Here is a 24,867-nt window from a genome sequence, read left to right as displayed (position 1 = left end):
GAGGTCGCCAGCCTTGGGGAGATGTCACCTGGCTTGGGGACAGGCTATCAGGCGAGGTGGCCAAGCCTTGGGGAGATGTCACCTGGCTTGGGGACAAGCCACCACCGGCTCTGTCCCTTGGTGAGGTGGCCAAGCCCAGGGAGATGTCACCTGGCTTGGGGACAGTGGGGACAGGCCACCAGCTCTGTCCCTTGGTGAGGTGGCCAGCTCTGGGGAGATGTCACCTGGCTTGGGGACAGGCCACCGGCTCAGTCCCTTGGCGAGGTGGCCAGCCCTGGGGAGGTGTCCCCCGCTTGGGGACAGGCCACCGGTTCTGTCACTTGGTGTGGGGACGAGGTGGCCAATCCTCAGGACCTGTCACCTGGCTTGGGGACAAGCCACCAGCTCCATCCCCAGCTCTGGCAGCCCTGGGGAGATGTCACCCGCTTGGGGACAGGCCACCAGCTCTGTCCCTTGCTCTGGGGATGGGGTAGCCAACCCTAGGGGGATGTCCCCTGCTTGGGGACAAGCCACCGGCTCTGTCCCTTGGCAAGGTGGCCAGCTCTGGGGAGATGTCACCTGGCTTGGGGACAGGCCACTGGCTCTGTCCCTTGGCGAGGTGGCCAGCCCTGGGGAGATGTCACCTGGCTTGGGGACAGGCCACCGGCTCTGTCCCTTGGTGAGGTGGCCAGCCCTGGGGAGATGTCACCTGGCTTGGGGACAGGCCACCGGCTCTGTCCCTTGGTGAGGTGGCCAGCCCTGGGGAGATGTCACCTGGCTTGGGGACAAGCCACCAGCTCTGTCTCTTGGCATGGGGACGAGGTGGCCAAGCCTGGGGAGATGTCACCTGCTTGGGGACAAGCCACCGGCTCTGTCCCCAACTGGGGGAGATGGTCACCAGCCCTTGGGTGATGTCCCCTGGATTGTGGAGAAGCCACCACCTCTGTCCCCAGCTTGGGGACTCGGTCACCAGCCCCAGGAGGACGTCCCTTGGCTCGGGGACAAGCCACCGGCTCTGTCCCTTGGCTGGGGGACAGTGGCCAGCTTCAGGGTGGCCTCCCCCGGCTCAAGGACGAGCCACCGCCGCTGTCCTTGGCTCGGGGACAGCATTCCCAGCCCCGGGGTGACGTCCCCTGGCTTGGGGACAAGCCGCTGGCTCCGTCCCCTGCCTCGGCGGTGGCATCTGGGCGCGGGGGTGACCTTCCTTGGCTCGGGGACAAGCCACCGGCTCTGTCCCCGGCTGGGGGACGGAGTGACCGTCCCCGGGGCGGCCACCCCCATCTTGGGGACGAGACGCTGGCTCTGTCCCCGCTTCGGGGCCAGGGTGACCCGCTCCGGGGTGTCCTCCCCCGGCGTGGGGACGGGGTGACCGGAGTGGCCTCCCCCCGGCTCGGTGACAGCGGGTGACGTCCTGCCTGGCGTTTCCCGCTGGCGACGGGGCGGTTGTCCCTGTCCCCAAGGGGTCCCCGAGGGGGTCCCCGCGCTGTCCCCAATGTGTCCCCTCTGTCCCCGCAGCCCCTGCCCAGCCCGCCCGGCGCCGGGGGACCGTGGGGCGCGCAGGTAGGACACGGCGGGGACAGCCGGTGCCAGCTGGCACCCCCGGTGCCGCCGTGTGCCGTGCCGTGGGGTCTCGTGTGGCGGTGTGCCGGGCTGGGCCGTGTCATGCCGTGGTGTGCCGTGCCATGGTGTGCCGTGTCGTGCCGAGCTGTGCCATGCCATGGTGTGCCAGACAGTGCCGTGCCACGGTGTGCCATGTCGTGCCGAGCTGTGCCATGCCATGGTGTGCCGGACTGTGCCATGCCACGGTGTGCCGTGTCGTGCCGAGCTGTGCCATGCCATGGTGTGCCGTGCCACGGTGTGCTGTGCCGAGCTGTGCCATGCCATGGTGTGCCGTGCCATGGTGTGCTGTGCCGTGCCATGGTGTGCCGGATGGCGCCATGCCATGGCGTGCCATGCCACGGTGTGCCGAGCTGTGCCGTGCCATGGTGTGCCGTGTCGTGCCACGGTGTGCCGGACTGTGCCATGCCATGGCGTGCCAGACGGTGCCGTGCCATGGTGTGCCGTGCCACGGTGTGCCAGATGGTGCCATGCCATGCCATGCCATGCCACGGTGTGCTGAGCTGTACCGTGCCGTGGTGTGCCATGCCACGGTGTGCCGGACTGTGCTATGCCATGGTGTGCCGTATCGTGCCACGGTGTGCCGGACTGTGCCATGCCATGGTATGCCGTGTCGTGCCATGGTGTGCCGGGGTGTGCCGTGTCGTGCCACGGTGTGCTGTGCCACGGTGTGCCGGACCGTGGCATGCCATGGTGTCCTGTGCCATGGTGTCCCGTGCCGTGTCGTGCCACGGTGTGCCAGACTGTGCCATGCCACGGTGTGCCGTGTCATGGTATGGTGGGTGTGCTGTGCCGTGCCATGGTGTGCTGTGTCATGTCATGGTGTCCCGTGCCACGGTGTGCCGGACTGTGCCATGCCATGGTGTCCTGTGTTGCCGTGTGCTGGGCCGTGCTGTGCCACGGTGTGCCGTGCCATGGTGTGCTGGACTGTGCCATGCCACGGTGTCCCGTGTTGCGGTGTGCCAGGCTGTGCCATGCCATGCCATGGTGTCCCATGTTGTGTCATGCCGTGGTGTGCCGTGTCGTCTCATGGCATCCCGTGTCATGCCATGGTGTGCCAGGCTGTGCCATGCCATGGTGTCCTGTGTTGCCGTGTGCTGGGCCGTGCCGTGCCATGGTGGGCCGTGTCGTGCCATGGTGTGCCGAGCTGTGCCATGCCACAGTCTCCCGTGCTGTGCCGTGCCATGGGGTCCCATGTCGTGGCGTGCCAGGCTGTGCCGTGCCATGCCATGGGGTCCCGTGCCGTGCCATGCTGTCCCACGTTGCGCCGTGTCTCGGTGTCCCGTGTCGCGGTGTGCCATGCTGTGCCGTGCCATGGGGTCCCGTGTCATGCCGTGTCATGGTGTGCCATGTCTCGTGCCGTGCCACGGTGTGTCATGGTGTCCTGTGTCATACCGTGTCATGGTGTGCCATGTTGTGCCATAGGGTCCCGTGCCGCGGTGTGCCGGGCCGTGCCATGTCATGCCATGGTGTGCCAGGCCGTGCCATGCCATGGGGTGCCATGTCATGGTGTGCCAGGCTGTGCCGTGCCATGTCATGGTGTCTCGCGCTGTGTTGTGCCGTGCCGTGGTGTCCTGTGCCATGCCGTGCCGTGGTGTCCTGGGCTGTGCCGTGCCGTGCCATGCTGTGCCGGGTTGTGCCACGGTGTCCTGGGCTGTGCCGTGCCAGGCTGCACCATGTGGTGCTTTGCCGTGCCGTGCTGTGCCCCACCGCGCTGTGCCATGCCGTGGTGTGCCGCGCTGCGCCGTGGCGGCTCTATGCCATGCTGCGCCGTGTCACGCTGTGCCGGGCTGCGCTGAGCCATGCTGTGCCGTACCGCGCCAGGCTGGGCCATGCCACGTGGTGCCACGCCATCCTGCAGGGTGCCATGCTGTGCCACGTGGTGCCATGCCGTGTCGTGCGGTGCCGTGTCGTGCCATATGGTGCCATATGTCACACAGTGCCATGCCATCCCACACCGTGCCATGCCGTGTTGTGTGGTGCCATCCCACACGGTGCCGTGCTGTGCCGTATGGTGCCATGGCGCGTTGTCTGTTGCCATACCGTGTTGTATGGTGCCGTGCCGTGCCCCGTGGTGCCGTGCCGTGCCGTATGGTGCCGTGCCGTGCCCCGTGGTGCCATGCCGTGCCATATGGTGCCACACAGTGCCATGCCGTGCCGTATGGTGCCGTGCCGTGCCCCACGGTGCCGTGCCGTGCCGTATGGTGCCACACAGTGCCATGCTGTGCCGTATGGTGCCGTGCCGTGCCCTGTGGTGCCATGCTGTGCTGTATGGTGCCACACAGTGCCATGCTGTGCCGTATGGTGCCGTGCCGTGCCCCGTGGTGCCATGCCGTGCCATATGGTGCCACACAGTGCCATGCTGTGCCGTATGGTGCCGTGCCGTGCCCCACGGTGCCGTGCCGTGCCGTATGGTGCCACACAGTGCCATGCTGTGCCGTATGGTGCCGTGCTGTGCCCTGTGGTGCCGTGCCGTATGGTGCCACACAGTGCCATGCCATGTTGTATGGTGCCGTGCCGTACCTTATGGTGCCATGCTGTGCTGTGTCGTATGGTGCCGTGCCGTGCCGTATGGTGCTGTGCCATGCCATGTTGTACGGTGCCATGCTGTGCTGTGCCGTACGGTGCCGTGCCGTGTTGTACGGTGCCATGCCATGCCGTGTTGTATGGTGCCATGCGGTGTTGTATGGTGCCGTGCCGTGCCGCATGGTGCCGTGCCGTGTTGTACGGTGCTGTGCCGTGCTGTACGGTGCCATGCGGTGTTGTACGGTGCCGTGCCGTGTTGTATGGTGCCATGCGGTGTTGTATGGTGCCATGCCGTGCCGCATGGTGCCATGTTGTACGGTGCCGTGCTGTACGGTGCCATGCCGTGCCGTGCTGTACGGTGCCATGCCGTGCCGTGTTGTATGGTGCCATGTGGTGTTGTATGGTGCTGTGCCGTGCCGCATGGTGCCGTGCGGTGTTGTACGGTGCCATGTTGTGCGGTGCCGTGCGGTGTTGTGCGGTGCCATGCGGTGTTGTACGGTGCCGTGCGGTGTTGTACGGTGCCGTGCCGTGCCACATGGTGCCGTGCCGTGCCGCATGGTGCCGTGCTGTGTTGTACGGTGCCGTGTTGTATGGTGCCATGTTGTACGGTGCCGTGTGGTGTTGTATGGTGCCGTGCCGTGTTGTACGGTGCCATGTTGTATGGTGCCGTGCGGTGTTGTACGGTGCCGTGCCGTGTTGTACGGTGCCATGTTGTACGGTGCCGTGCGGTGTTGTACGGTGCCGTGCCGTGTTGTACGGTGCCGTGTTGTACGGTGCCGTGCCATGTTGTACGGTGCCATGTTGTACGGTGCCGTGCGGTGTTGTACGGTGCCGTGCCGTGTTGTACGGTGCCATGTTGTACGGTGCCATGTTGTACGGTGCCGTGCAGTGTTGTACGGTGCCATGCCATGTTGTACGGTGCCGTGCTGTGTTGTACGGTGCCATGTTGTACGGTGCCGTGCCGCGCCGCAGGCTGCCCCGCGCTGCCGACGGGTGCCTGACGCCCCGCGTGCCCCCCAGGCGGTGCCCGGCGCCCCCCGCCCGGAGCATGATGTCCTACCTGAAGCAGCCCCACTACGCCGTCAACGGGCTGAGCCTGGCCGGGCCCGCCATGGACCTGCTGCACTCCGCCGTCGGCTACCCCGGTGAGCACCGCCGCGCACGAGGGGCTCGCACGGGGGGCTTGCACGAGGGGCTCGCACGAGGGCCTCTACACGAGGGGGTTTGCACGAGGGGCTCGCACGGGGGGGTTTGCACGAGGGGCTCGCATGGGGGGAACTCGCATGGGGGGAACTCGCACGAGGGGCTTTGCACGAGGGGCTCACATGGGGGGAACTCGCACGAGGGGGTTTGCACGAGGGGCTCGCACGGGGGGGTTTGCACGAGGGGCTCACATGGGGGGGTTGCACGAGGGGCTCGCATGGGGGGAACTCGCACGAGGGGGTTTGCACGAGGGGCTCACACGGGGGGGTTTGCACGAGGGGCTCGCATGGGGGGAACTCGCATGGGGGGAACTCGCACGAGGGGGTTTGCACGAGGGGCTCACATGGGGGGAGCTCACACAGGGGGGTTTGCACGAGGGGCTCGCACGGGGGGGTTGCACGAGGGGCTCGCACGAGGACCTCTACACAAGGGGGTTTGCACAAGGGGCTCACACGGCGGGGGTTGCACGAGGGGCTCGCGTGGGGGGAGCTCGCACAGGGGGCTCGCACAGGGGGGTTTGCACGAGGGGCTCGCATGGGGGGAGCTCACACGGGGGGGTTTGCACGAGGGGCTCACACCGGGGGGTTTTGCATGAGGGGCTCACACCGGGGGGGCTTGCACGAGGGGCTCGCACGGGGGGGTTTGCATGAGGGGCTCACACCGGGGGGGCTTGCACAAGGGGCTCGCACGGGGGGGTTTGCACAAGGGGCTCGCACGGGGGGCTCACATGAGGGGCTCGCAGGGGGGGGTTTGCATGAGGGGCTCGCACTAGGGGGGCTCGCACGGGGGGGTTTGCACAGGGGACTCACACGGGGAGGGTTGCACGAGGGGCTCACACGGGGGGCTCACATGAGGGGCTCGCACTAGGGGGGCTCGCACGGGGGGGTTTGCACAGGGGACTCACACCAGGGGGGTTTGCACAAGGGGCTCGCACGGGGAGCTTGCACTGGGGGGTTTGCACAAGGGGCTCGCATGGGGGGGTTTGCACGAGGGGCTCGCATGGGGGGAACTCGCACGGGGGGGTTTGCACGAGGGGCTCACACTGGGGGGGGTTTGCACAGGGGGCTCGCATGGGGGGGCTCGCATGGGGTGGGTTGCACGAGGGGCTCACAGGGGGGTTTGCACGAGGGGCTCGCACAGGGGACTCAGGGGGAGGGTTGCACGAGGGGCTCGCACAGGGAGGGTTGCACAAGGGGCTCACGCAGGGGGCTCGCACGAGGGGCTCGCACAGGGGGGCTCGCACGAGGGGCTCACACCGGGGGGCTTGCACGGGGGGTTCACACTAGGGGGACTCGCACGGGGGGGTTTGCACAAGGGGCTCGCACGGGGGGCTCACATGAGGGGCTCGCAGGGGGGGGTTTGCATGAGGGGCTCGCACTAGGGGGGCTCTCACGGGGGGGTTTGCACAGGGGACTCACACGGGGAGGGTTGCACGAGGGGCTCACACGGGGGGCTCGCACAGGGGGGTTTGCACAGGGGGCTCATATGGGGGGGTTTGCACGAGGGGCTCGCACAGGGAGCTTGCACTGGGGGGTTTGCACAAGGGGCTCATATGGGGGGGTTTGCACGAGGGGTTTGCACGAGGGGCTTGCACGGGGGCAGGATGCCCGCCCCTGCCCCCCCCTCCCCCCCCCCCCCAAAAGCCCCGGCCTTCCCTGTCGTTTCCCCCCCATATGGAGGCATCTCCCCCAAAGTGTGGGGGGGGGGGTGTCCCATGGAGCTGGGGGGGGGGGGGGGGCTTGCCCCTGACCCCCCCGTGTCCCCCCCCCCCGTCGTCCCCCCAAAAATCCCCAGCCTTCCCTGTGGTTTCCCCCCCCCATACAGAGGGATCTCCCCCAAAGTGGGGGGGGGGGTGTCCCATGGAGGTGGTTGAGGGGGGGGGGTCCTGCCCCTGACCCCCCCATCCCCCCCCCATCCTCCCCCCCCCCCCAAAAAACCCTGGCCTTCCCCGTGGGTTCCCCCCCATATGGAGGGATCTCCCCCAAAGTGGAGGGCGGGAGGGGTGACCCATGGGGGTGGGGGGTGTCCCATGGAGGGGGGGGGTCCTGCCCCTGACCCCCCTGTGTCCCCCCCCCAAAAATCCCCAGCCTTTCCCGTGGGTTCCCCCCCATACAGAGGGATCTCCCCCAAGGTGGGGGGGGGGTCCCATGGAGGTGGGGTGGGGGGTGCCCCATGGGGGGGGGGTCCTGCCCCTGACCCCCCCCATCCCCCCCCCATCCCCCCCCCATCCTCCCCCCCCCCCCAAAAAACCCCGGCCTTCCCTGTGGGTCCCCCCCATACGGAGGGATCTCCCCCAAAGTGGGGGGCGGGAGGAGTGTCCCGTGGGGGTGGGGGGTGTCCCATGGGGGGGGGGGGGGGGGGGGTCCTGCCCCTGACCCCCCTGTGTCCACCCCTCCACCCCCCTGTGTCCGTCCCCCCCCCCCCAAAAATCCCCAGCCTTCCCTGTGGGTCCCCCCCATATGGATGGATCTCCCCCAAAGTGGGGGGCGGGAGGAGTGTCCCGTGGGGGTGGGGGGTGTCCCATGGGGGGGGGGGGGGGGGGGTCCTGCCCCTGACCCCCCTGTGTCCACCCCCCCGCCCCCCTGTGTCCGTCCCCCCCCCCCAAAAATCCCCAGCCTTCCCTGTGGGTCCCCCCCATACGGAGGGATCTCCCCCAAAGTGGGGGGCGGGAGGAGTGTCCCGTGGGGGTGGGGGGTGTCCCATGGAGGAGGGGGGGAGGGGTCCTGCCCCTGACCCCCCCATCCCCCCCCCCCCCCCCGTTGCCGTGTGCCGCAGCCACGCCGCGGAAGCAGCGACGGGAGCGCACCACCTTCACGCGGGCGCAGCTGGACATCCTGGAGGCCCTTTTCGCCAAGACCCGCTACCCCGACATCTTCATGCGCGAGGAGGTGGCCCTCAAGATCAACCTGCCCGAGTCCCGCGTCCAGGTGCGACACGCGTGTGCCGGGGGGGGGACACACACACACACACACACGCCGGGGCGGGGGGACACACACACACGTGCGTGCATGTGGGGGACACGGGCCTGCGGGGCCGGGGGAGGCGGCTCGTTGCGCACCCGTGGGTCGGGCGTCGCGCGCGCGGCCGGGGGAAGGAGCTGGTGGCACGCACACGCGTGTGTGCAGGAACACGTGTGTGTAGGAGCATACATGTGCATAGGAACTCACATGCACAGCCAGGGGGAGGAGCCCGATGCATGTACACACGTGTGCAGGGACACACGTGTGCAGGAACACGCCTGGGCAGGAGCACACACGTGTATCCAGGGGAGGGAGGTTGTTGCATGGGCACGCGTGTGCAGGAACACGCGTGTAGGAGCGCACACTCACGTGTGTGAAGGCACCTGCGGGGCCGGGGGAGGCGGCTCGTTGCACACGCGTGGGTCGGGCGTCGCGTGCGCGGCCGGGGGAAGGAGCTGGTGGCACACACACGCGTGTGCGGGAGCACGTATGTGTGTATGAACACGCGTGTAGAAGTGCACACACACGTGTAGGAGCGCACACACACGTGTGTGAACGCACCTGCGGGGCCGGGGGAGGCGGCTCGTTGCACACACGTGGGTCGGGCGTCGCGTGCGCGGCCGGGGGAAGGAGCTGGTGGCACACACACGCGTGTGCAGGAGCACGTATGTGTGTATGAACACGCATGTAGAAGTGCACACACATGTGTAGGAGCGCACACACACGCGTGTGAAAGCACCTGCGGGGCCGGGGGAGGCGGCTCGTTGCACACGTGTGGGTCGGGCGTCATGCGTGCGGCTGGGGGAAGGAGCTGGTGGCATGCACACGCGTGTGCAGGGGCACACACGTGTGGAGGAACACACGTGTAAGAGCGCACACACGTGTGTGAACGCACCTGCGGGGCTGGGGAAGGCGGCTCGTTGCACACACGTGTTTCGGGCGTCGCGCGCGCGGCCGGGGGAAGGAGCTGGTGGCACGCACACGTGTATGCAGGAGCACGTATGTGTGTATGAACACGCGTGTAGGAGCACACACACATGTGTGAAGGCACCTGCGGGGCCGGGGGAGGCGGCTCGTTGCACACACGTGGGTTGGGGGTCACGCGCGTGGCTGGGGGAAGGAGCTGGTGGCACGCACACGCGTGTGCGGGAGCACGTATGTGTGTATGAACACGTGTGTAGGAGCGCACACACACGTGTGTGAAGGCACCTGCGGGGCCGGGGGAGGTGCCTCGTTGCACACACGTGGGTCAGGCGTCGCGCGCACGGCCGGGGGAAGGAGCTGGTGGCACGCACATGCGTGTGCGGGATCACATATGTGTGTATGAACACGCGTGTAGGAGCGCACACACACGTGTGTGAAGGCACCTGCGGGGCCGGGGGAGGCGGCTCGTTGCACACACGTGGGTTGGGGGTCATGCGCACGGCCGGGGGAAGGAGCCGGTGGCACGCACACGCGTGTGTGCAGGAACACGCGTGTGTAGGAGCATACATGTGCATAGGAACTCACATGCACGGCCAGGGGGAGGAGCCCGATGCATGTACACACGTGTGCAGGGACACACGTGTGCAGGAACACGCCTGGACAGGAGTACACACGTGTATCCAGGGGAGGGAGGTTGTTGCATGGGCACGCGTGTGCAGGAACACGCGTGTAGGAGCGCACACTCACGTGTGTGAAGGCACCTGCGGGGCCGGGGGAGGCGGCTCGTTGCGCACGCGTGGGTTGGGGGTCGTGCGCACGGCCGGGGGAAGGAGCTGGTGGCACACACACGCGTGTGCAGGAGCACGTATGTGTGTATGAACACGCGTGTAGAAGCACACACATGTGTAGGAGCGCACACACACGCGTGTGAAAGCACCTGCGGGGCCGAGGGAGGCGGCTCGTTGCACACACGTGGGTTGGGGGTCACACGCGCGGCCGGGGGAAGGAGCCGGTGGCACGCACACGCGTGTGCAGGAGCACGTGTGTGTGTATGAACACGCGTGTAGGAGCACACACACATGTGTGAAGGCACCTGCGGGGCCGGGGGAGGCGGCTCGTTGCGCACGCGTGGGTTGGGCGTCGCGCGCGCGGCCGGGGGAAGGAGCTGGTGGCACGCACATGCGTGTGCGGGAGCACATATGTGTGTATGAACACGCGTGTAGGAGCGCACACACACGTGTGTGAAGGCACCTGCGGGGCCGGGGGAGGCGGCTCGTTGCACACGCGTGGGTCGGGCGTCGCGCGCGTGGCTGGGGGAGGGATCCAGTGGCACGCACACGCGTGTGTGCAGGGACACACATGTGTAGGAACACACGTGTGCAGGAGCACGCACACGCGTAAGAGCACATACACGTGCAGAAACACACACGGGGTGGGAATACATGTATGTGCGGGAGCACACACACGCGTGTGCACACACATGGGCATGGCCGGCGGAGGCCATTCCTCGCGCACACGCGTGTCCATGACACCCCCCTGTGCCCCCCCAGGGGATCCATCTCCTCACACACGCGTGTCCATGACCACATGCCTGTCCGTGACACCCCCCTGTGCCACCCGAGGGGATCCATTTCCTTGCACACGCGTGTCCATGAGCACACGCGTGTCCATGAGCACACGCATGTGCACAGACACCCCCGTTCCCCCCCCGGGAAGGCCGTCCCTCGCACACACGTGTGTCCATGACACCCTCATTCCCCCCCAGGGGATCCATCTCCTCGCACACGCGTGTCCATGACAACACGCGTGTCCGTGACACCCCCGTGTGCCCCCCCAGGGGACCCATCTCCTTGCACACGCGTGTCCGTGACCACACGTGTGTCAGTGACACCCCCCTATTCCCCCCCCAGGGGATCCATCTCCTCGCACACGCGTGTCCGTGACCACACGTGTGTCCATGACACCCTCCTGTGCCCCCCCAGGGGATCCATCTCCTCGCACACGCGTGTCCGTGACCACACACGTGTCCGTGACACCCCCCTGTGCCCCCCCAGGGGATCCATCTCCTTGCACACGCGTGTCCATGACCACACGCGTGTCCGTGACACCCCCCTGTGCCCCCCCAGGGGATCCATCTCCTCGCACACGCGTGTCCGTGACCACACGCGTGTCCGTGACACCCCCCTGTGCCCCCCCAGGGGATCCATCTCCTCGCACACGCGTGTCCATGACCACACGTGTGTCCGTGACACCCCCCTGTGCCCCCCCAGGGGATCCATCTCCTCGCACACGCGTGTCCATGACCACACGCGTGTCCGTGACACCCCCCTGTGCCCCCCCAGGGGATCCATCTCCTCGCACACGCGTGTCCGTGACCACACGTGTGTCAGTGACACCCCCCTATTCCCCCCCCAGGGGATCCATCTCCTCGCACACGCGTGTCCATGACCACACGCGTGTCCATGACACCCTCCTGTGCCCCCCCAGGGGATCCATCTCCTCGCACACGCGTGTCCGTGACCACACACGTGTCCGTGACACCCCCCTGTGCCCCCCCAGGGGATCCATCTCCTCGCACACGCGTGTCCATGACCACACGCGTGTCCGTGACACCCCCCTGTGCCCCCCCAGGGGATCCATCTCCTCGCACACGCGTGTCCATGACCACATGTGTGTCCGTGACACCCCCCTGTGCCCCCCCAGGGGATCCATCTCCTCGCACACGCGTGTCCGTGACCACATGTGTGTCAGTGACACCCCCCTATTCCCCCCCCAGGGGATCCATCTCCTCGCACACGCGTGTCCATGACCACACGTGTGTCCATGACACCCTCCTGTGCCCCCCCAGGGGATCCATCTCCTCGCACACGCGTGTCCGTGACCACACACGTGTCCGTGACACCCCCCTGTGCCCCCCCAGGGGATCCATCTCCTTGCACACGCGTGTCCATGACCACACGCGTGTCCGTGACACCCCCCTGTGCCCCCCCAGGGGATCCATCTCCTCGCACACGCGTGTCCATGACCACATGTGTGTCCGTGACACCCCCCTGTGCCCCCCCAGGGGATCCATCTCCTCACACACGCGTGTCCATGACAACACGCGTGTCCGTGACACCCCCGTGTGCCCCCCCAGGGGACCCATCTCCTTGCACACGCGTGTCCGTGACCACACGTGTGTCCGTGACACCCCCCTGTGCCCCCCCAGGGGATCCATCTCCTCGCACACGCGTGTCCGTGACCACATGTGTGTCCATGACACCCCCCTGTGCCCCCCCAGGGGATCCATCTCCTCGCACACGCGTGTCCGTGACCACATGTGTGTCCATGACACCCCCCTGTGCCCCCCCAGGGGATCCATCTCCTCGCACACGCGTGTCCATGACCACACGTGTGTCCGTGACACCCCCCTGTGCCCCCCCAGGGGATCCATCTCCTCGCACATGCGTGTCCGTGACCACATGTGTGTCCATGAGCACACGCATATGCACAGACACCCCCGTTCCCCCCCCGGGAAGGCCGTTCCTCGCACACACGCGTGGCCATGACACCCTCATTCCCCCCCCCAGGGGATCCATCTCCCCGCACACGCGTGTCCGTGACCACACGTGTGTCCGTGACACCCCCATTCCCCCCCCAGGGGACCCATCGCCTTGCACACGTGTGTCCATGACCACATGTGTGTCCATGACACCCCCATTCCCCCCCCAGGGGATCCATCTCCCCGCACACGCGTGTCCGTGACACCCCCCTGTGCCCCCCCAGGGGATCCATCTCCTCGCACACGCATGTCCATGAGCACACGTGTGTCCGTGAGCACACACATGTGCACAGACACCCCCGTTCCCCCCCCGGGAAGGCCGTCCCTCGCACACACGCGTGGCCGTGACACCCCCATTCCCCCCCCAGGGGATCCATCTCCCCGCACACGCCTGTCCATGACCACACGCGTGTCCGTGAGCACACACACCTGCACAGACACCCCCGGGGGGGGTCCATCCCTCGCACACACGCGTGTGTCCCCCCCGTTTCCCCCCCCCCCCCCCCCGCCCGGGGCAGGGAAGCGGCTCCCTTCCCGCCCCCCCCCCGCCCCGCGCCGGGCACTGTTCCGTGCCTCAGTTTCCCCCCCCCTCTCTCTCTCTCTCCCCCCCCCAGGTGTGGTTCAAGAACCGCCGGGCCAAGTGCCGCCAGCAGCAGCAGCAGCAGCAGAACGGGGGGGCCCAGCCCAAACCTCGCCCCGCCAAAAAGAAGAACTCCCCCCCCCGCGACCCCGAACCGGGGGGGGCAGCCCCTTACACCCCCCCTCAACCCGCTCCCCCCGGCACCCCCGCCACCGTTTCCATCTGGAGCCCGGCTTCCATCTCCCCCATCCCCGATCCTTTGGCTTCTTCCTCCGCTCCCCTCTTGCCGCGTTCGGCCCCTTTCCCGGCTCCTTACGGGGGTCCCGGCCCGGCCTACGCTCAAGCCTACGCTTCCGCCCCTCCGTATTTCGGGGGGCTGGATTGCGCTTCCTACCTCTCCCCCCTCGCCCCCCCTCCGCCCCCTCTGGCTACCCCCGGGGGGGCTCTAAGCCCTTTGGCCGCCCCTCCCGGCACCGGGGGTGCCCACTTGACCCCCTCCAACGGGCAGGGCTACGGCGGAGCGACGGCGGCGGCCACCGCCTTGGGCTTCGGGCCTCCCGACTGCCTGGAGTACAAGGATGGCGGCGCCTGGAAGCTGGGCTTCAATCCCGCCGACTGCCTGGAATACAAGGAGCAGAGCTCCTGGAAATTCCAGGTGTTGTGAGAGGAGACGGGGAATGGGGGGGGGGATGGGGGGTGACGGCAGCGGGACACACACACACACCCCCCCCCCCCGACCCCATCGCCGGCTTCGGGGAGTCAGGGGGGCAGACGGATGGCGCGGGACGTCCTCCCGGCGTTCCGGCACCGAGCATCTCCGTGGTAGCGGGTATCCCGGCACGGAGCGGCCCAGTTGGGAGCAGCCCAGTTTGGAGCGTTTCCATGGCACGGAGCATCCCGGCATGGAGGATCCCAGTTTGGAGTGTCTCCATGGCACGGACCATCCCGGCACGGACCATCCCGGCATGGAGCATCCCAGTTTGGAGCGTCTCCATGGCACGGACCATCCCGGCATGGAGCATCCCGGCATGGAGGATCCCAGTTTGGAGTGTCTCCATGGCATGGACCATCCCGGCACGGACCATCCCGGCATGGAGCATCCCAGTTTGGAGTGTCTCCATGGCATGGACCATCCCAGCATGGAGCATCCCAGTTCGGAGCATCCCAGTTCAGAGCATCCCAGTTTGGAGCATCCCAGTTTGGAGCGTCTCCATGGCATGGACCATCCCGGCATGGAGCATCCCAGTTCGGAGCATCCCAGTTCAGAGCATCCCAGTTTGGAGCATCCCAGTTCGGAGCATCCCAGTTTGGAGCGTCTCCATGGCACGGACCATCCCGGCACGGACCATCCCGGCATGGAGCATCCCAGTTTGGAGCGTCTCCATGGCACGGACCATCCCAGCATGGAGCATCCCAGTTCGGAGCATCCCAGTTCAGAGCATCCCAGTTTGGAGCATCCCAGTTTGGAGCGTCTCCATGGCATGGACCATCCCGGCATGGAGCATCCCAGTTCGGAGCATCCCAGTTCGGAGCATCCCAGTTTGGAGCATCCCAGTTTGGAGCGTCTCCATGGCACGGACCATCCCAGCATGGAGCATCCCAGTTCAGAGCATCCCAGTTTGGAGCATCCCAGTTTGGAGCATCCCAGTTTGGAGCGTCTCCATGGCATGGACCATCCCAGCATGGAGCATCCCAGTTCGGAGCATCCCAGTTCAGAGCATCCCAGTTCAGAGCATCCCAGTTTGGAGCGTCTCCATGGCATGGAGCATCCCGGCATGGAGCAGCCCAGTTTGGAGCAGCCCAGTTTGGAGCGTTTCCATGGCACGGAGCATCCCGGCACGGAGCATCCCAGTTTGGACTGTCTCCATGGCATGGAGCATCCCAGTTCGGAGCATCCCAGTTTGGAGCGTCTCCATGGCACGGACCATCCCGGCACGGACCATCCCAGCACGGAGCATCCCAGTTTGGAGCGTCTCCATGGCATGGGACATCCCAGCACGGAGCATCCCAGTTTGGAGCGTCTCCATGGCATGGGACATTCCAGCACGGAGCATCCCAGTTTGGAGCGTCTCCATGGCATGGAGCATCCCAGCACGGAGCGTCTCCATGGTATGGGACATCCCAGCACAGAGCATCCCAGTTTGGAGCATCCCAGTTTGGAGCATCCCAGTTTGGACTGTCTCCATGGCACGGAGCATCCCAGTATGGAGCGTCCCAGTTTGGAGCGTCCCAGTTTGGAGCATCTCCATGGCACAAAGCATTCCGGCACGGAGCGTCTCCATGGTATGGGACATTCCAGCACGGAGTATCCCAGCATGGAGCATCCCAGTTTGGAGCGTCCCAGTTTGGAGCGTCTCCGTGGCACTGAGCATCCCAGCATGGAGCATCCCATCACGGAGCGTCTCCATGGCACGGAGCATCCCAGTTGGGAGCATCCCAGTTGGGAGCATCCCAGTTTGGAGTGTCCCAGTTTGGACTGTCTCCATGGCACGGAGCATCCCAGTTTGGAGCGTCCCAGTTTGGAGCGTCCCAGTTTGGAGCATCCCAGTTTGGAGCGTCTCCACGGCATGGGACATTCCAGCACGGAGCATCCCCACGGCACGGGACATCCCAGTGGGACGGATCACCCCTGCCCCACGGATCATCCCGGCCCCACAGATCATCCCGGCCCCACGGACTATTCCCATGGCACGGATCATCCCAGCCCCACGGATCATCCCGGCCCCACGGACTATTCCCATGGCACGGATCATCTCCATGACATGGAGCATCCCAGCCCCACGGATCATCCCGGCCCCACGGATCATCCCGGCCCCACGGACTATTCCCATGGCACGGATCATCTCCATGACATGGAGCATCCCAGCCCCACAGATCATCCCGGCCCCACGGATCATTCCTGCCCCACGGACTATTCCCGTGGCACGGATCATCCCGGCCCCACAGATCATCCCAGCCCCACAGATCTTCCCAGCCCCACGGATCGTCCCGGCCCCCACGGACTATTTCCATGGCACGGCGCATCCCTGCCCCACGGATCATCCCTGCCCCACTGGGGGCTGTGCAGCGGGACGGGACCCCCCCTGCACCCCGACCTCCTCCCCCGGCTGCCCCCCATCTCCGCCCCATAGCTGCGTCCTCCCCCCGGCGAGCGGGGGGGGAAGGGAAAAAGCTTAAAAATGGAAATAACAATAAAAAAAAGTGGAGAAAGAGGAAAAGGAGAAGGAGGAGGGAAGGGGGGGGGGGGGGGGCCGGCCCCACACAGCCCCATAGACACCCCCTACAGCCCCATAGATCCCCGTGTACCTCCCCCGCAGCCCCAGAGACCCCCATCCAGCCCCACAGACCCCCTGCAGCCCCATAGACCCCCATGTACCCCCCCCACAGCCCCATAGAAATCCCCATGTACCCCCCTGCAGCCCCATAGACCCCCATCCAGCCCCACAGACCCCCTTGTACCCCCCCTGCAGCCCCAGAGACCCCCCTGCAGCCCCATAGACCCCCATCCAGCCCCACAGACCCCCTGCAGCCCCATAGACCCCCATGTACCCCCCCCTACAGCCCCATAGAAATCCCCATGTACCCCCCTGCAGCCCCATAGATCCCCATCCAGCCCCACAGACCCCCTTGTACCCCCCCCTGCAGCCCCATAGACCCCCCTGCAGCCCCATAGATCCCCATCCAGCCCCACAGACCCCCTTGTACCCCCCCCTGCAGCCCCAGAGACCCCCATCCAGCCCCATAGACCCCTGTGTATCCCCCCTTGCAGCCCCATAGACCTCCATGCAGCCCCATAGATCCCCATCCAGCCCTACAGACCCCCATGTACCTCCCCCCAGCCCCATAGACCCCCCCGTGTACCCCCCTGCAGCCCCATAGACCCCCATCCAGCCCCATAAATCCCCATCCAGCCCCACAGACCCCCGTGTACCCCCCCCTGCAGCCCCATAGACCCCCCCCTACAGCCCCATAGACCCCCCTGCAGCCCCATAGACCCCCATGCAGCCCCATAGATCCCCCCTACAGCCCCATAGACCCCCATCCAGCCCCACAGACCCCCGTGTACCCCCCCTGCAGCCCCAGAGACCCCCCTGCAGCCCCATAGACCCCCATGCAGCCCCATAGATCCCCCCTACAGCCCCAGAGACCCCCATCCAGCCCCATAGACCCCCCCCCGTACCCCCCTTGCAGCCCCATAGACCCCTACCCAGCCCCTGTCCGTGCTGGGGGTGGGGTGTCCCCGGGGGGGAGGTGGTCCCTGGGGGGGGTCCCATCACATGGGGGTCCCTGGGGGGGGGGGGGGGGGGTCCCTGGGGGGGGGGTATGTCCCTGTCCCCGTTGGTCCCTGGGGGGGGGGGGGGAAGGTCCTGGGGGGGGGTCCCATCACAGGGGGGTCCCTGGGGGAGGGGGGGGGGTCCCTGCACCTGGGGGTCCCTGTTGGTGCCCTGGGGGGGGGGGGGGTGTCCCTGGGGGGGGGGATGTTTCCCTGTCCCTGGGGGTCCCCGGGGGGGGATCCCCGGGGCCATGGGGGTGTCTGGGGGGGGGGGTCCCTGTCCCTGGGGGTCCCTGGGGGGGGGGGTTGTTCCTGGGGGGGGGATGCCCCTGGGGGGGGGGGGGGAACACGGCTGGGACCTGGGGGACCCCAATTAGTCACCCCAGGACCCCAATTAGGGTGACGGGGACCCCAATTAGCGCCCCGGGGACCCCAATTAACACCCCAGGACCCCAATTAGCCCCCCAGGACCCCAATTAGCGCCACGGGGACCCCAATTAACACCCCAGGACCCCAATTAGCACCAGAGGGACCCCAGTTGGTGCCCCAGGACCCCCAGGAGGGCGCTGGGACCCCAGTTAGTGCCCCCCCCCCCCCCCAATGACCCCCATGACCCCGCCCCGGGCTCAGGGGGCGTGGCCAACCCTCACGGGGGCGTGACCAATCCCCCCGAGGGGGGGCGTGGCCGGGTCGACGGTGGGCGGGGCCACGGGCGGCGGGGCGGGGCGTCGCGGCGTCGCTCTCCCGCGCGCATGCGCTTCCCCCCCCCCCGGTCACGTGATGAATCCAAGATGGCGGCGCTGAGGGCGGTAGGTGCTGCCCCCGCCGTCCCCTCGGAGACACCCTCGGGGCGGGGGGGACACACGGGGACAGCCCCCCCCCTCCCCCAGTGACAGGGGGGACCCCAGGGGTCTTGGGGGGGCGAAGGGGTCGGGGGGGGGCGGTTTGGGGGGCGCTGGGTCCCTTCCGCTGCGCCCCCGAGGCCTAGGGGGGGGGGTAGGCCTGGGCCCCTCCCTGTCACCCGGTGTCCCCCCTGTGTCCCCATTGCGCACCCCCCACCCCCCCCCCCGGCCCCGTGTCCCCCCCCCCGTGTCCCCCCCCACGCCGTGTTCCCCCCCCACTTTGTCACCTCTTCGCCCCCCCAGCCCCCCCCAGCGCTTTTTCTCCCCCAGGCTTGGGGGCGGGGGGGGGCACCCCCGAAAAGCCAGGCCGCGCCCCCCCCCTCATTTGACCCCCCATTCACCCCCCCCCCCAATTTTCCTGGCCCCCCTCCCCCCCCCTCCTTGAGGAGCCACTTTTTGCCCCCCCCCCGTAGTCACACACACCACCCCCCCGCCCCCCGCAACTTGCCGCCTCCTGAGGCTGTTTGGGGCGGGGGGGGGGGGATGTGGGGGTGGGGAACTGAGGCCCCCCCCCCCCCCCCCCCTTCCTGCCCCCCAGGTCCTGGTGGCCCCCCCCCTCCCGTGCCCCCCCCAGGTGGGGCAGAGGCGTGGGGCGGCGGGGGGGGGGCTGCTGCGGCGCCTGGGCCGCTGGTTCTACGAGGCGGAGGCGGCGGAGGCCTGGGCCGAGCGGCTGCGGCGGCGGCGGCTGCGGAGCAGGAACGCGTGCGTGGGGCTGGGGGGGGGCTGCCCCACACTTGGGGGGCAGCCCCACGCTTGGGGGGTGGGAACAGAAGGGCTGGGTTGGGTCCCCCCCTCCCCAGCCTCGCCACACGCTGGACGCAGGCGGAAGGGTGGGATTGGCCCCCCCCTCCCCCCGCCCCCTACTTGTGGGGTGCAAGAGAAAGGGAGGGATCTGGCCCCCCCACGTGTGGGGCACAGGCTGAGGGGCTCAAGTGGGGTGTCCGTCCCCCCCCCCCCAACTTGTGGGGCGGGAGCAGAGGGGCTGGGTCGGGCCCCCTTGCACGTGGGGTGCAGGCAGAGGGGCGGGATTGGGCCCCCTCGACTTGTGGGGCACAGGCTGAGGGGCCGGATTGGGCCCCCCCCCCCCCCAATTTGTGGGCTGCATCCAGCCCCCCATGTGTGGGGCGGGAGCTGAGGGGCTGGATTGGGGCCCCCCCCCCAGCATGTGGGGTGTGAGAGGAGGGGCTCCATCCAGCCCCCCACGTTTGGGGCTCAGGAACAGGGGCTGGATTGGGGGGACCCCCCCCACCCTCCCCCCAACTTGTGGGGTGCACCCTGCCCCCCACGTGTGGGGCGGGAGCCGAGGGGCTGGATTGGGGCCCCCTCACTGTGTCGTGTCCATGTTTCCCCCCCCCCCAGATACTGCGGTTTCCTGCGGGACAGATACGGGGACGACGTGGCCGCCGCCATCTTCACCCTCTCCTGCGGCGGGGGGGTCAGGTGAGCCCCCCTGCCCCACTTCGGGGGGGGGGAGTATCCCCCTGCCCCATAGCAGTGAGCCCGCCCCCGATACCCCCTCCTTGCCCCATAGATTTGGGGGGCAGGACCGCCGGCTGCGTCGGCATCTTCACCCTCTCCTGCGGCGGGGTGGGGAGGGGGGTCAGGTGTCCCCCTGCCCCACTTTTGGCGGGGGGGTGGTGTCCCCCTGCCCCATAGCGGTGAGCCTGCCCCCGATACCCCCCCCTCCCTGCCCCATAGATTTGGGGGGCAGGACCGCCGGCTGCGTTGGCATCTTCACCCTCTCCTGCGGCGGGGTGGGGAGGGGGGTCAGGTGTCCCCCTGCCCCACTTTTGGGGGGGGGGTGTGTGTCCCCCTGCCCCATAGCGGTGAGCCCGGCCCCAATACCCCCCCTCCCTGCCCCATAGATTTGGGGGGCAGGACCACTGGCTGCCTCGGCATCTCCACCCTCTCCTGCGGCGGGGTGGGGAGGGGGGTCAGGTGTCCCCCTGCCCCACTTTCGGGGGGGGGGGGGGGGGTGTCCCCCTGCCCCATAGCGGTGAGCCCGCCCCCGATACCCCCCCTCCCTGCCCCATAGATTTGGGGGGCAGGACCGCCGGCTGCCTCGGCATCTTCACCCTCTCCTGCGGCGGGGTGGGGAGGGGGGTCAGGTGTCCCCCTGCCCCACTTTCGGGGGGGGGGGGGGTGTCTCCCTGCCCCATAGCGGTGAGCCCACCCCCGATACCCCCCCTCCCTGCCCCATAGATTTGAGGGGCAGGACGGCTGGCTGCGTCCGGAGGGCCAATGGCGCCCCGAAGTCCTGCGTCACCTCCACGTCCCCGTGGTGGCCCTGGACCTCAGCGGCTCCCCCCTCACCTACCACGGCTTGGACAACCTCGGTAAGCTCCCGCCCCGCCCCCAGCTGCCCCCCACTTATGGGGCACCCCCCCGACCTTTTATTTTTTGCTTTTCTCCCCCCCCCAAAAAAAAAAAAAGTGGGGCTGAGGCGCTTGCGGCAGCTGGACCTGAGCGAGTGCCCCCACCTGGACGACTGGGCTCTGGGGCGACTCCACGTCTTCGGGGCCAGCCTGCGGGAACTCTCGGTGGCCCGGTGTCCCCTCGTCACCGAGAGGGGCTTGGCCACCCTCCACCACCTCCGGTGAGCCGGGGCGGGGGGGCCGGGAGGTGGGGGGGGGACGGACGACACACACCCCCCCGATTTGCTGTCTGTCCCCCGTCCCCCCCCGCCACCCCTGAAGGGGGCTGCGGCGCCTGGACGTCAGCGGGGCGCGTGTCCCCAGGCTCCCTGAAAATCCCAGGGATCCTGCCCCAATAATCCCTGGGATCCTTCCCTAAAATCCCTGAGATCCTTCCCCGAAATCCCTGGGATCCTTCCTAATAATCTCTGGGATCCCTCCCCGAAATCCCTGGGATCCTTCCTAATAATCTCTGGGATCCTTCCCCAAAATCCCTGGGACCCTCCCTAATAAGCCCTGGGATCCTTCCCTAAAATCCCTGAGATCCCTCCCCGAAATCCCTGGGATCCTTCCTAATAATCCCTGGGATCCTTCCCCAAAATGCCTGAGATCCTTCCCTGAAATCCCTGGGACCCTCCCTAATAAGCCCTGGGATCCTTCCCTAAAATCCCTGGGATCCTTCCCCAAAATGCCTGAGATCCTTCCCTGAAATCCCAGGGATCCTTCCCCAAAATGCCTGAGATCCTTCCCTAAAATCCCTGGGATCCTTCCCCAAAATGCCTGAGATCCTTCCCTGAAATCCCAGGGATCCTGCCCCAATAATCCCTGGGATCCTTCCCTAAAATCCCTGAGATCCCTCCCCGAAATCCCTGGGAGCCTTCATAATAATCCCTGGGATCCTTCCCCAAAATGTCTGAGATCCTTCCCTGAAATCCCTGGAATCCTCCCCAATAAGCCCTGGGATCCTTCCCTAAAATCCCTGGGGTCCTTCCCCGAATTCCTGGGGATCCCCTCCCCGAAATCCCAGAGATCCTTCCCCAAATTCCTGGGGATCCTCCCCAAAAACGCCAGGGATCTTCCCCGAAAATCCCAGGGGTCTTTCCCCAAAATCCCTGCCATCCTCCCCTAAAATTCCACAAATCCCTCCAAAAAATCCCAGGGATCCTTCCCCAAAGTCCCAGGAATCCCCCCCCTCCCCAAACCCTGGGGATGCTCCCCAAAAATGCCAGGGATCCTTCCCCAAAATGCTGGGGATCCCTCACCAAAATCCTGGGATTCCTCCCAAAAATGCCAGGGATCTTTCCCTAAAATCCCGGGGACCCTTCCCTAAAATCCCAGGAAATCCTCCCCAAAATCCGGGCGATCCCTCCCCAAAATCCTGGAGACCCTCCCCAAAAATGCGAGGGATCTTTCCCTAAAATCCTGGGGATCCCTCACTGTGGTCCCTGGGATTCCTCCCAAAAAATGCCAGGGATCCTTCCCAAAACCCTGGGGGTCCTTCCCCAAAATCCCAGGGAACCCTCCCCAAAATCCTGGGGATCCCTCGCCGAGATCCTGGGGATTCTTCCCAAAAATGCCAGGGATCCTTCCCAAAATCGCGGGGATCTCTCCCTAAAATCCTGGGGATGCTCCCCAAAAATGCCAGGGAGCCTTCCCTAAAATCCCTGGGATCCTTCCCCGAATTCCTGGGGGTCCCTCCCCAAAATCCCGGGGATCCTTCCCCAGAATCCTGGAGACCCTCCCTAAAAATCCCGGGGATCTTTCCCTAAAATTCCAGGGATCCTCCCCAAAAATCCCGGGGACCCTTCCCCAAAATCCTGGGGATCCCTCGCTGAGATCCTGGGGATTCCTCCCCAAAATGCCAGGGATCCTTCCCTAAAATCCTGCGGATTCCTCCCCAAAATGCCAGGGATCCTTCCCAAAATCGCGGGGATCCCTCCCTAAAATCCCGGGGATGCTCCCCAAAAATCCCAGTGATCTTTCGCTAAAATCTCAGGGACCCTTCCCCAAAATCCTGGGGATCCCTCGCCGAGATCCCGGGGATTCCTCCCAAAAATGCCAGGGATCCTTCCCCAAAACCCCTGGGAATCCTTCCCCAAAATCCTGGGGATCCCTCACTAAAATCCTGGGGATGCTCCCCAAAAATGCCAGGGAGCCTTCCCTGAATTCCTGGGGCTCCCCTCCCTAAAATCCCAGAGATCCTTCCCCAGAATCCTGGGGATCCTCCCCAAAAATCTCAGGGATCTTTCGCTAAAATCCCGGGGACCCTTCCCCAAAATCCCAGGGAACTGTCCCCAAAATCCTGGGGATCCCTCGCCGAGATCCCGGGGATTCCTCCCAAAAATGCCAGGGATCCGTCCCAAAAATCCCGCGGACCCTTCCCCAAAATCCTGGGGATCCCTCGCTGAGGTCCGGGGATTCCTCCCCAAAATGCCAGGGATCCTTCCCAAAATCACGGGGATCCCTCCCTAAAATCCTGGGGATGCTCCCCAGAAATCCCTGGGATCCTTCCCTGAATTCCTGGGGATCCCCTCCCCAAAATCCCGGGGATCCCTCCCCCAAAATCCTGGAGACCCTCCCCAAAAATCCCGGCCATCTTTCCCTAAAACCCCAGGGAACGCTCCCCAAAAATGCTGGGGATCCCTCGCTGAGATCCCTGGGATTCCTCCCAAATATGCCAGGGAGCCTTCCCTAAAATCCCTGGGATCCTTCCTTGAATTCCTGGGGATCCTCCCCAAAAATCCCAGGGATCTTTCACGAAAATCCCAGGGACCCTTCCCCAAAATCCCAGGGAACCCTCCCCAAAATCCTGGGGATCCCTCGCTGAGGTCCGGGGGATTTCTCCCCAAAATGCCAGGGATCCTTCCCAAAATCGCAGGGATCCCTCCCTAAAATCCTGCGGATGCTCCCCAAAAATCCCAGGGATCCTTCCCCGAATTCCGGGGGATCCCTCCCCAAAAATCCTGGAGACCCTCCCCAAAAATCCCGGCCATCTTTCCCTAAAACCCCAGGGAACCCTCCCCCAAAATCCCGGCGATCCCTCCCCTAAATCCAGTGAGCCGCAGTGGGTGGGGGGGGGAACACTCCCGATTTCCCATGTGTCCCGTCCCCCCCCCGGCAATTCCGTATCCCGTCCCCCCCCCCCGCAGGGAGCTGCGATTCCTGGACGTCTCGGGCTGCGCGTGCCCAGCCCGGGGCTGGTGCGGATCCTGCTGGAGGAGACGCTGCCCCGCTGCCGCCTGCGGGGCATGGACCACGCCGGGGGGGGGCACGACACGCCGACGACACCCCCCGCCCCCCCCTAAAGCCGGTGAGGGGCGGGGGGGGGGGTTAGTTTTTGGTTTGGTTTTTTTTTTTTTTTTTTTAGGGGGTGGGCAAAAGGGCCCCCCCCCCCCCCTCCTTCCCGCCCCGAGAGCATTAAATGCCCGATGGCGGCGTCTCCGTGGCCTTAATTTTGGGGGGGGGGGGCGGGGGGGGTCGCCGCTTTTCGCCCCATTTGCTGGACACCCCCCCCCCCCCAGCATTCCCAGTTTGGAACCAGTTGCTCCTGTGGGAAGCAGGGAAGCGACGGTTAATCCCCCCCCGCCCCATCCCCCTCCCCCAGGGGGGGCGGGGGGGGGGTCTAGTACCCCCCAAAGGAGCTATTTTCTCCCCCCCCCCCCCCCAAGGTGGTAAATTCCCCCCTCGAGGGGTTCAGTCCCCCCCCCCTTTGTGGGGGGGGAGGGGGGGGCGGTTTAATTCCCTGCTCCAACCCTGTTAATGCCCCCCCTGCCCCCAAAAGGGATTAATTACCCCCCTCCCCAGGGCTTAATGCCCCCCCCAAAGGGGTTAATGCCCCCCCCCCCCAAAAGGGTTTTAATCCCCCCCCCAGGGGTTTAATTCCTCCACAAAGGGGTTAATGCCCCCCCCCAAGGGGCTAAATCCCCCCCAAAAGGGGGTTAATGCCCC

The 24,867-nt window shown here is 66.6% G+C and overlaps 2 protein-coding genes across 4 annotated transcripts; both read left to right on the top strand.

The window, feature by feature from the left end:
* The first annotated feature begins 5,170 nt into the window (after positions 1 to 5,170).
* On the top strand, positions 5,171 to 14,564 carry LOC141734956 (homeobox protein otx5-like). Of its 2 annotated transcripts, none has more exons than XM_074567338.1 (3): positions 5,171 to 5,267; positions 8,101 to 8,252; positions 13,365 to 14,564. In XM_074567338.1, exons 1-3 carry the CDS (start codon positions 5,171 to 5,173, stop codon positions 13,992 to 13,994), a joined length of 879 nt encoding a protein of 292 aa, XP_074423439.1. In that variant the 3' UTR covers positions 13,995 to 14,564. The 2 variants fall into 2 exon arrangements, with proteins under 2 accessions (XP_074423439.1, XP_074423438.1); XM_074567337.1 differs by having other exon boundaries at positions 5,171 to 5,268; positions 8,078 to 8,252.
* Positions 14,565 to 18,343: 3,779 nt separating this feature from the next.
* Positions 18,344 to 24,609, top strand: DMAC2 (distal membrane arm assembly component 2). Of its 2 annotated transcripts, XM_074567381.1 has the most exons (6): positions 18,344 to 18,412; positions 19,044 to 19,207; positions 19,865 to 19,945; positions 20,708 to 20,841; positions 20,939 to 21,101; positions 24,069 to 24,609. In XM_074567381.1, the coding sequence occupies exons 1-6, from the start codon at positions 18,356 to 18,358 to the stop codon at positions 24,592 to 24,594; spliced, it is 1,125 nt and encodes a 374-aa protein (XP_074423482.1). In that variant the 5' UTR covers positions 18,344 to 18,355; the 3' UTR covers positions 24,595 to 24,609. The 2 variants fall into 2 exon arrangements, with proteins under 2 accessions (XP_074423482.1, XP_074423483.1); XM_074567382.1 differs by lacking the exon at positions 24,069 to 24,609 and having other exon boundaries at positions 20,939 to 21,105.
* Positions 24,610 to 24,867: the final 258 nt, after the last annotated feature.

Source organism: Larus michahellis, chromosome 26 (assembly GCF_964199755.1).
Source record: "Larus michahellis chromosome 26, bLarMic1.1, whole genome shotgun sequence".
NCBI classification, from domain to species: Eukaryota; Metazoa; Chordata; class Aves; order Charadriiformes; family Laridae; genus Larus; species Larus michahellis.
Note: the sequence above shows the minus strand (reverse complement) of the source record. Positions and strands in the feature narration are given on the sequence as shown.

Coding starts and splice junctions, on each gene's coding strand:
- LOC141734956 (XM_074567337.1), top strand. CDS start 5,171: ATGATGTCCTACCTGAAGCAGCCCCACTACGCCGTCAACGGGCTGAGC. Junction 5,269..8,077: donor TCCGCCGTCGGCTACCCCGG/TGAGCACCGCCG, acceptor ATCCCCCCCCCC/CCCCCCGTTGCCGTGTGCCG. Junction 8,253..13,364: donor TGCCCGAGTCCCGCGTCCAG/GTGCGACACGCG, acceptor TCCCCCCCCCAG/GTGTGGTTCAAGAACCGCCG.
- DMAC2 (XM_074567381.1), top strand. CDS start 18,356: ATGCGCTTCCCCCCCCCCCGGTCACGTGATGAATCCAAGATGGCGGCG. Junction 20,842..20,938: donor CCACGGCTTGGACAACCTCG/GTAAGCTCCCGC, acceptor AAAAAAAAAAAG/TGGGGCTGAGGCGCTTGCGG. Junction 21,102..24,068: donor GCCACCCTCCACCACCTCCG/GTGAGCCGGGGC, acceptor CCCCCCCCGCAG/GGAGCTGCGATTCCTGGACG.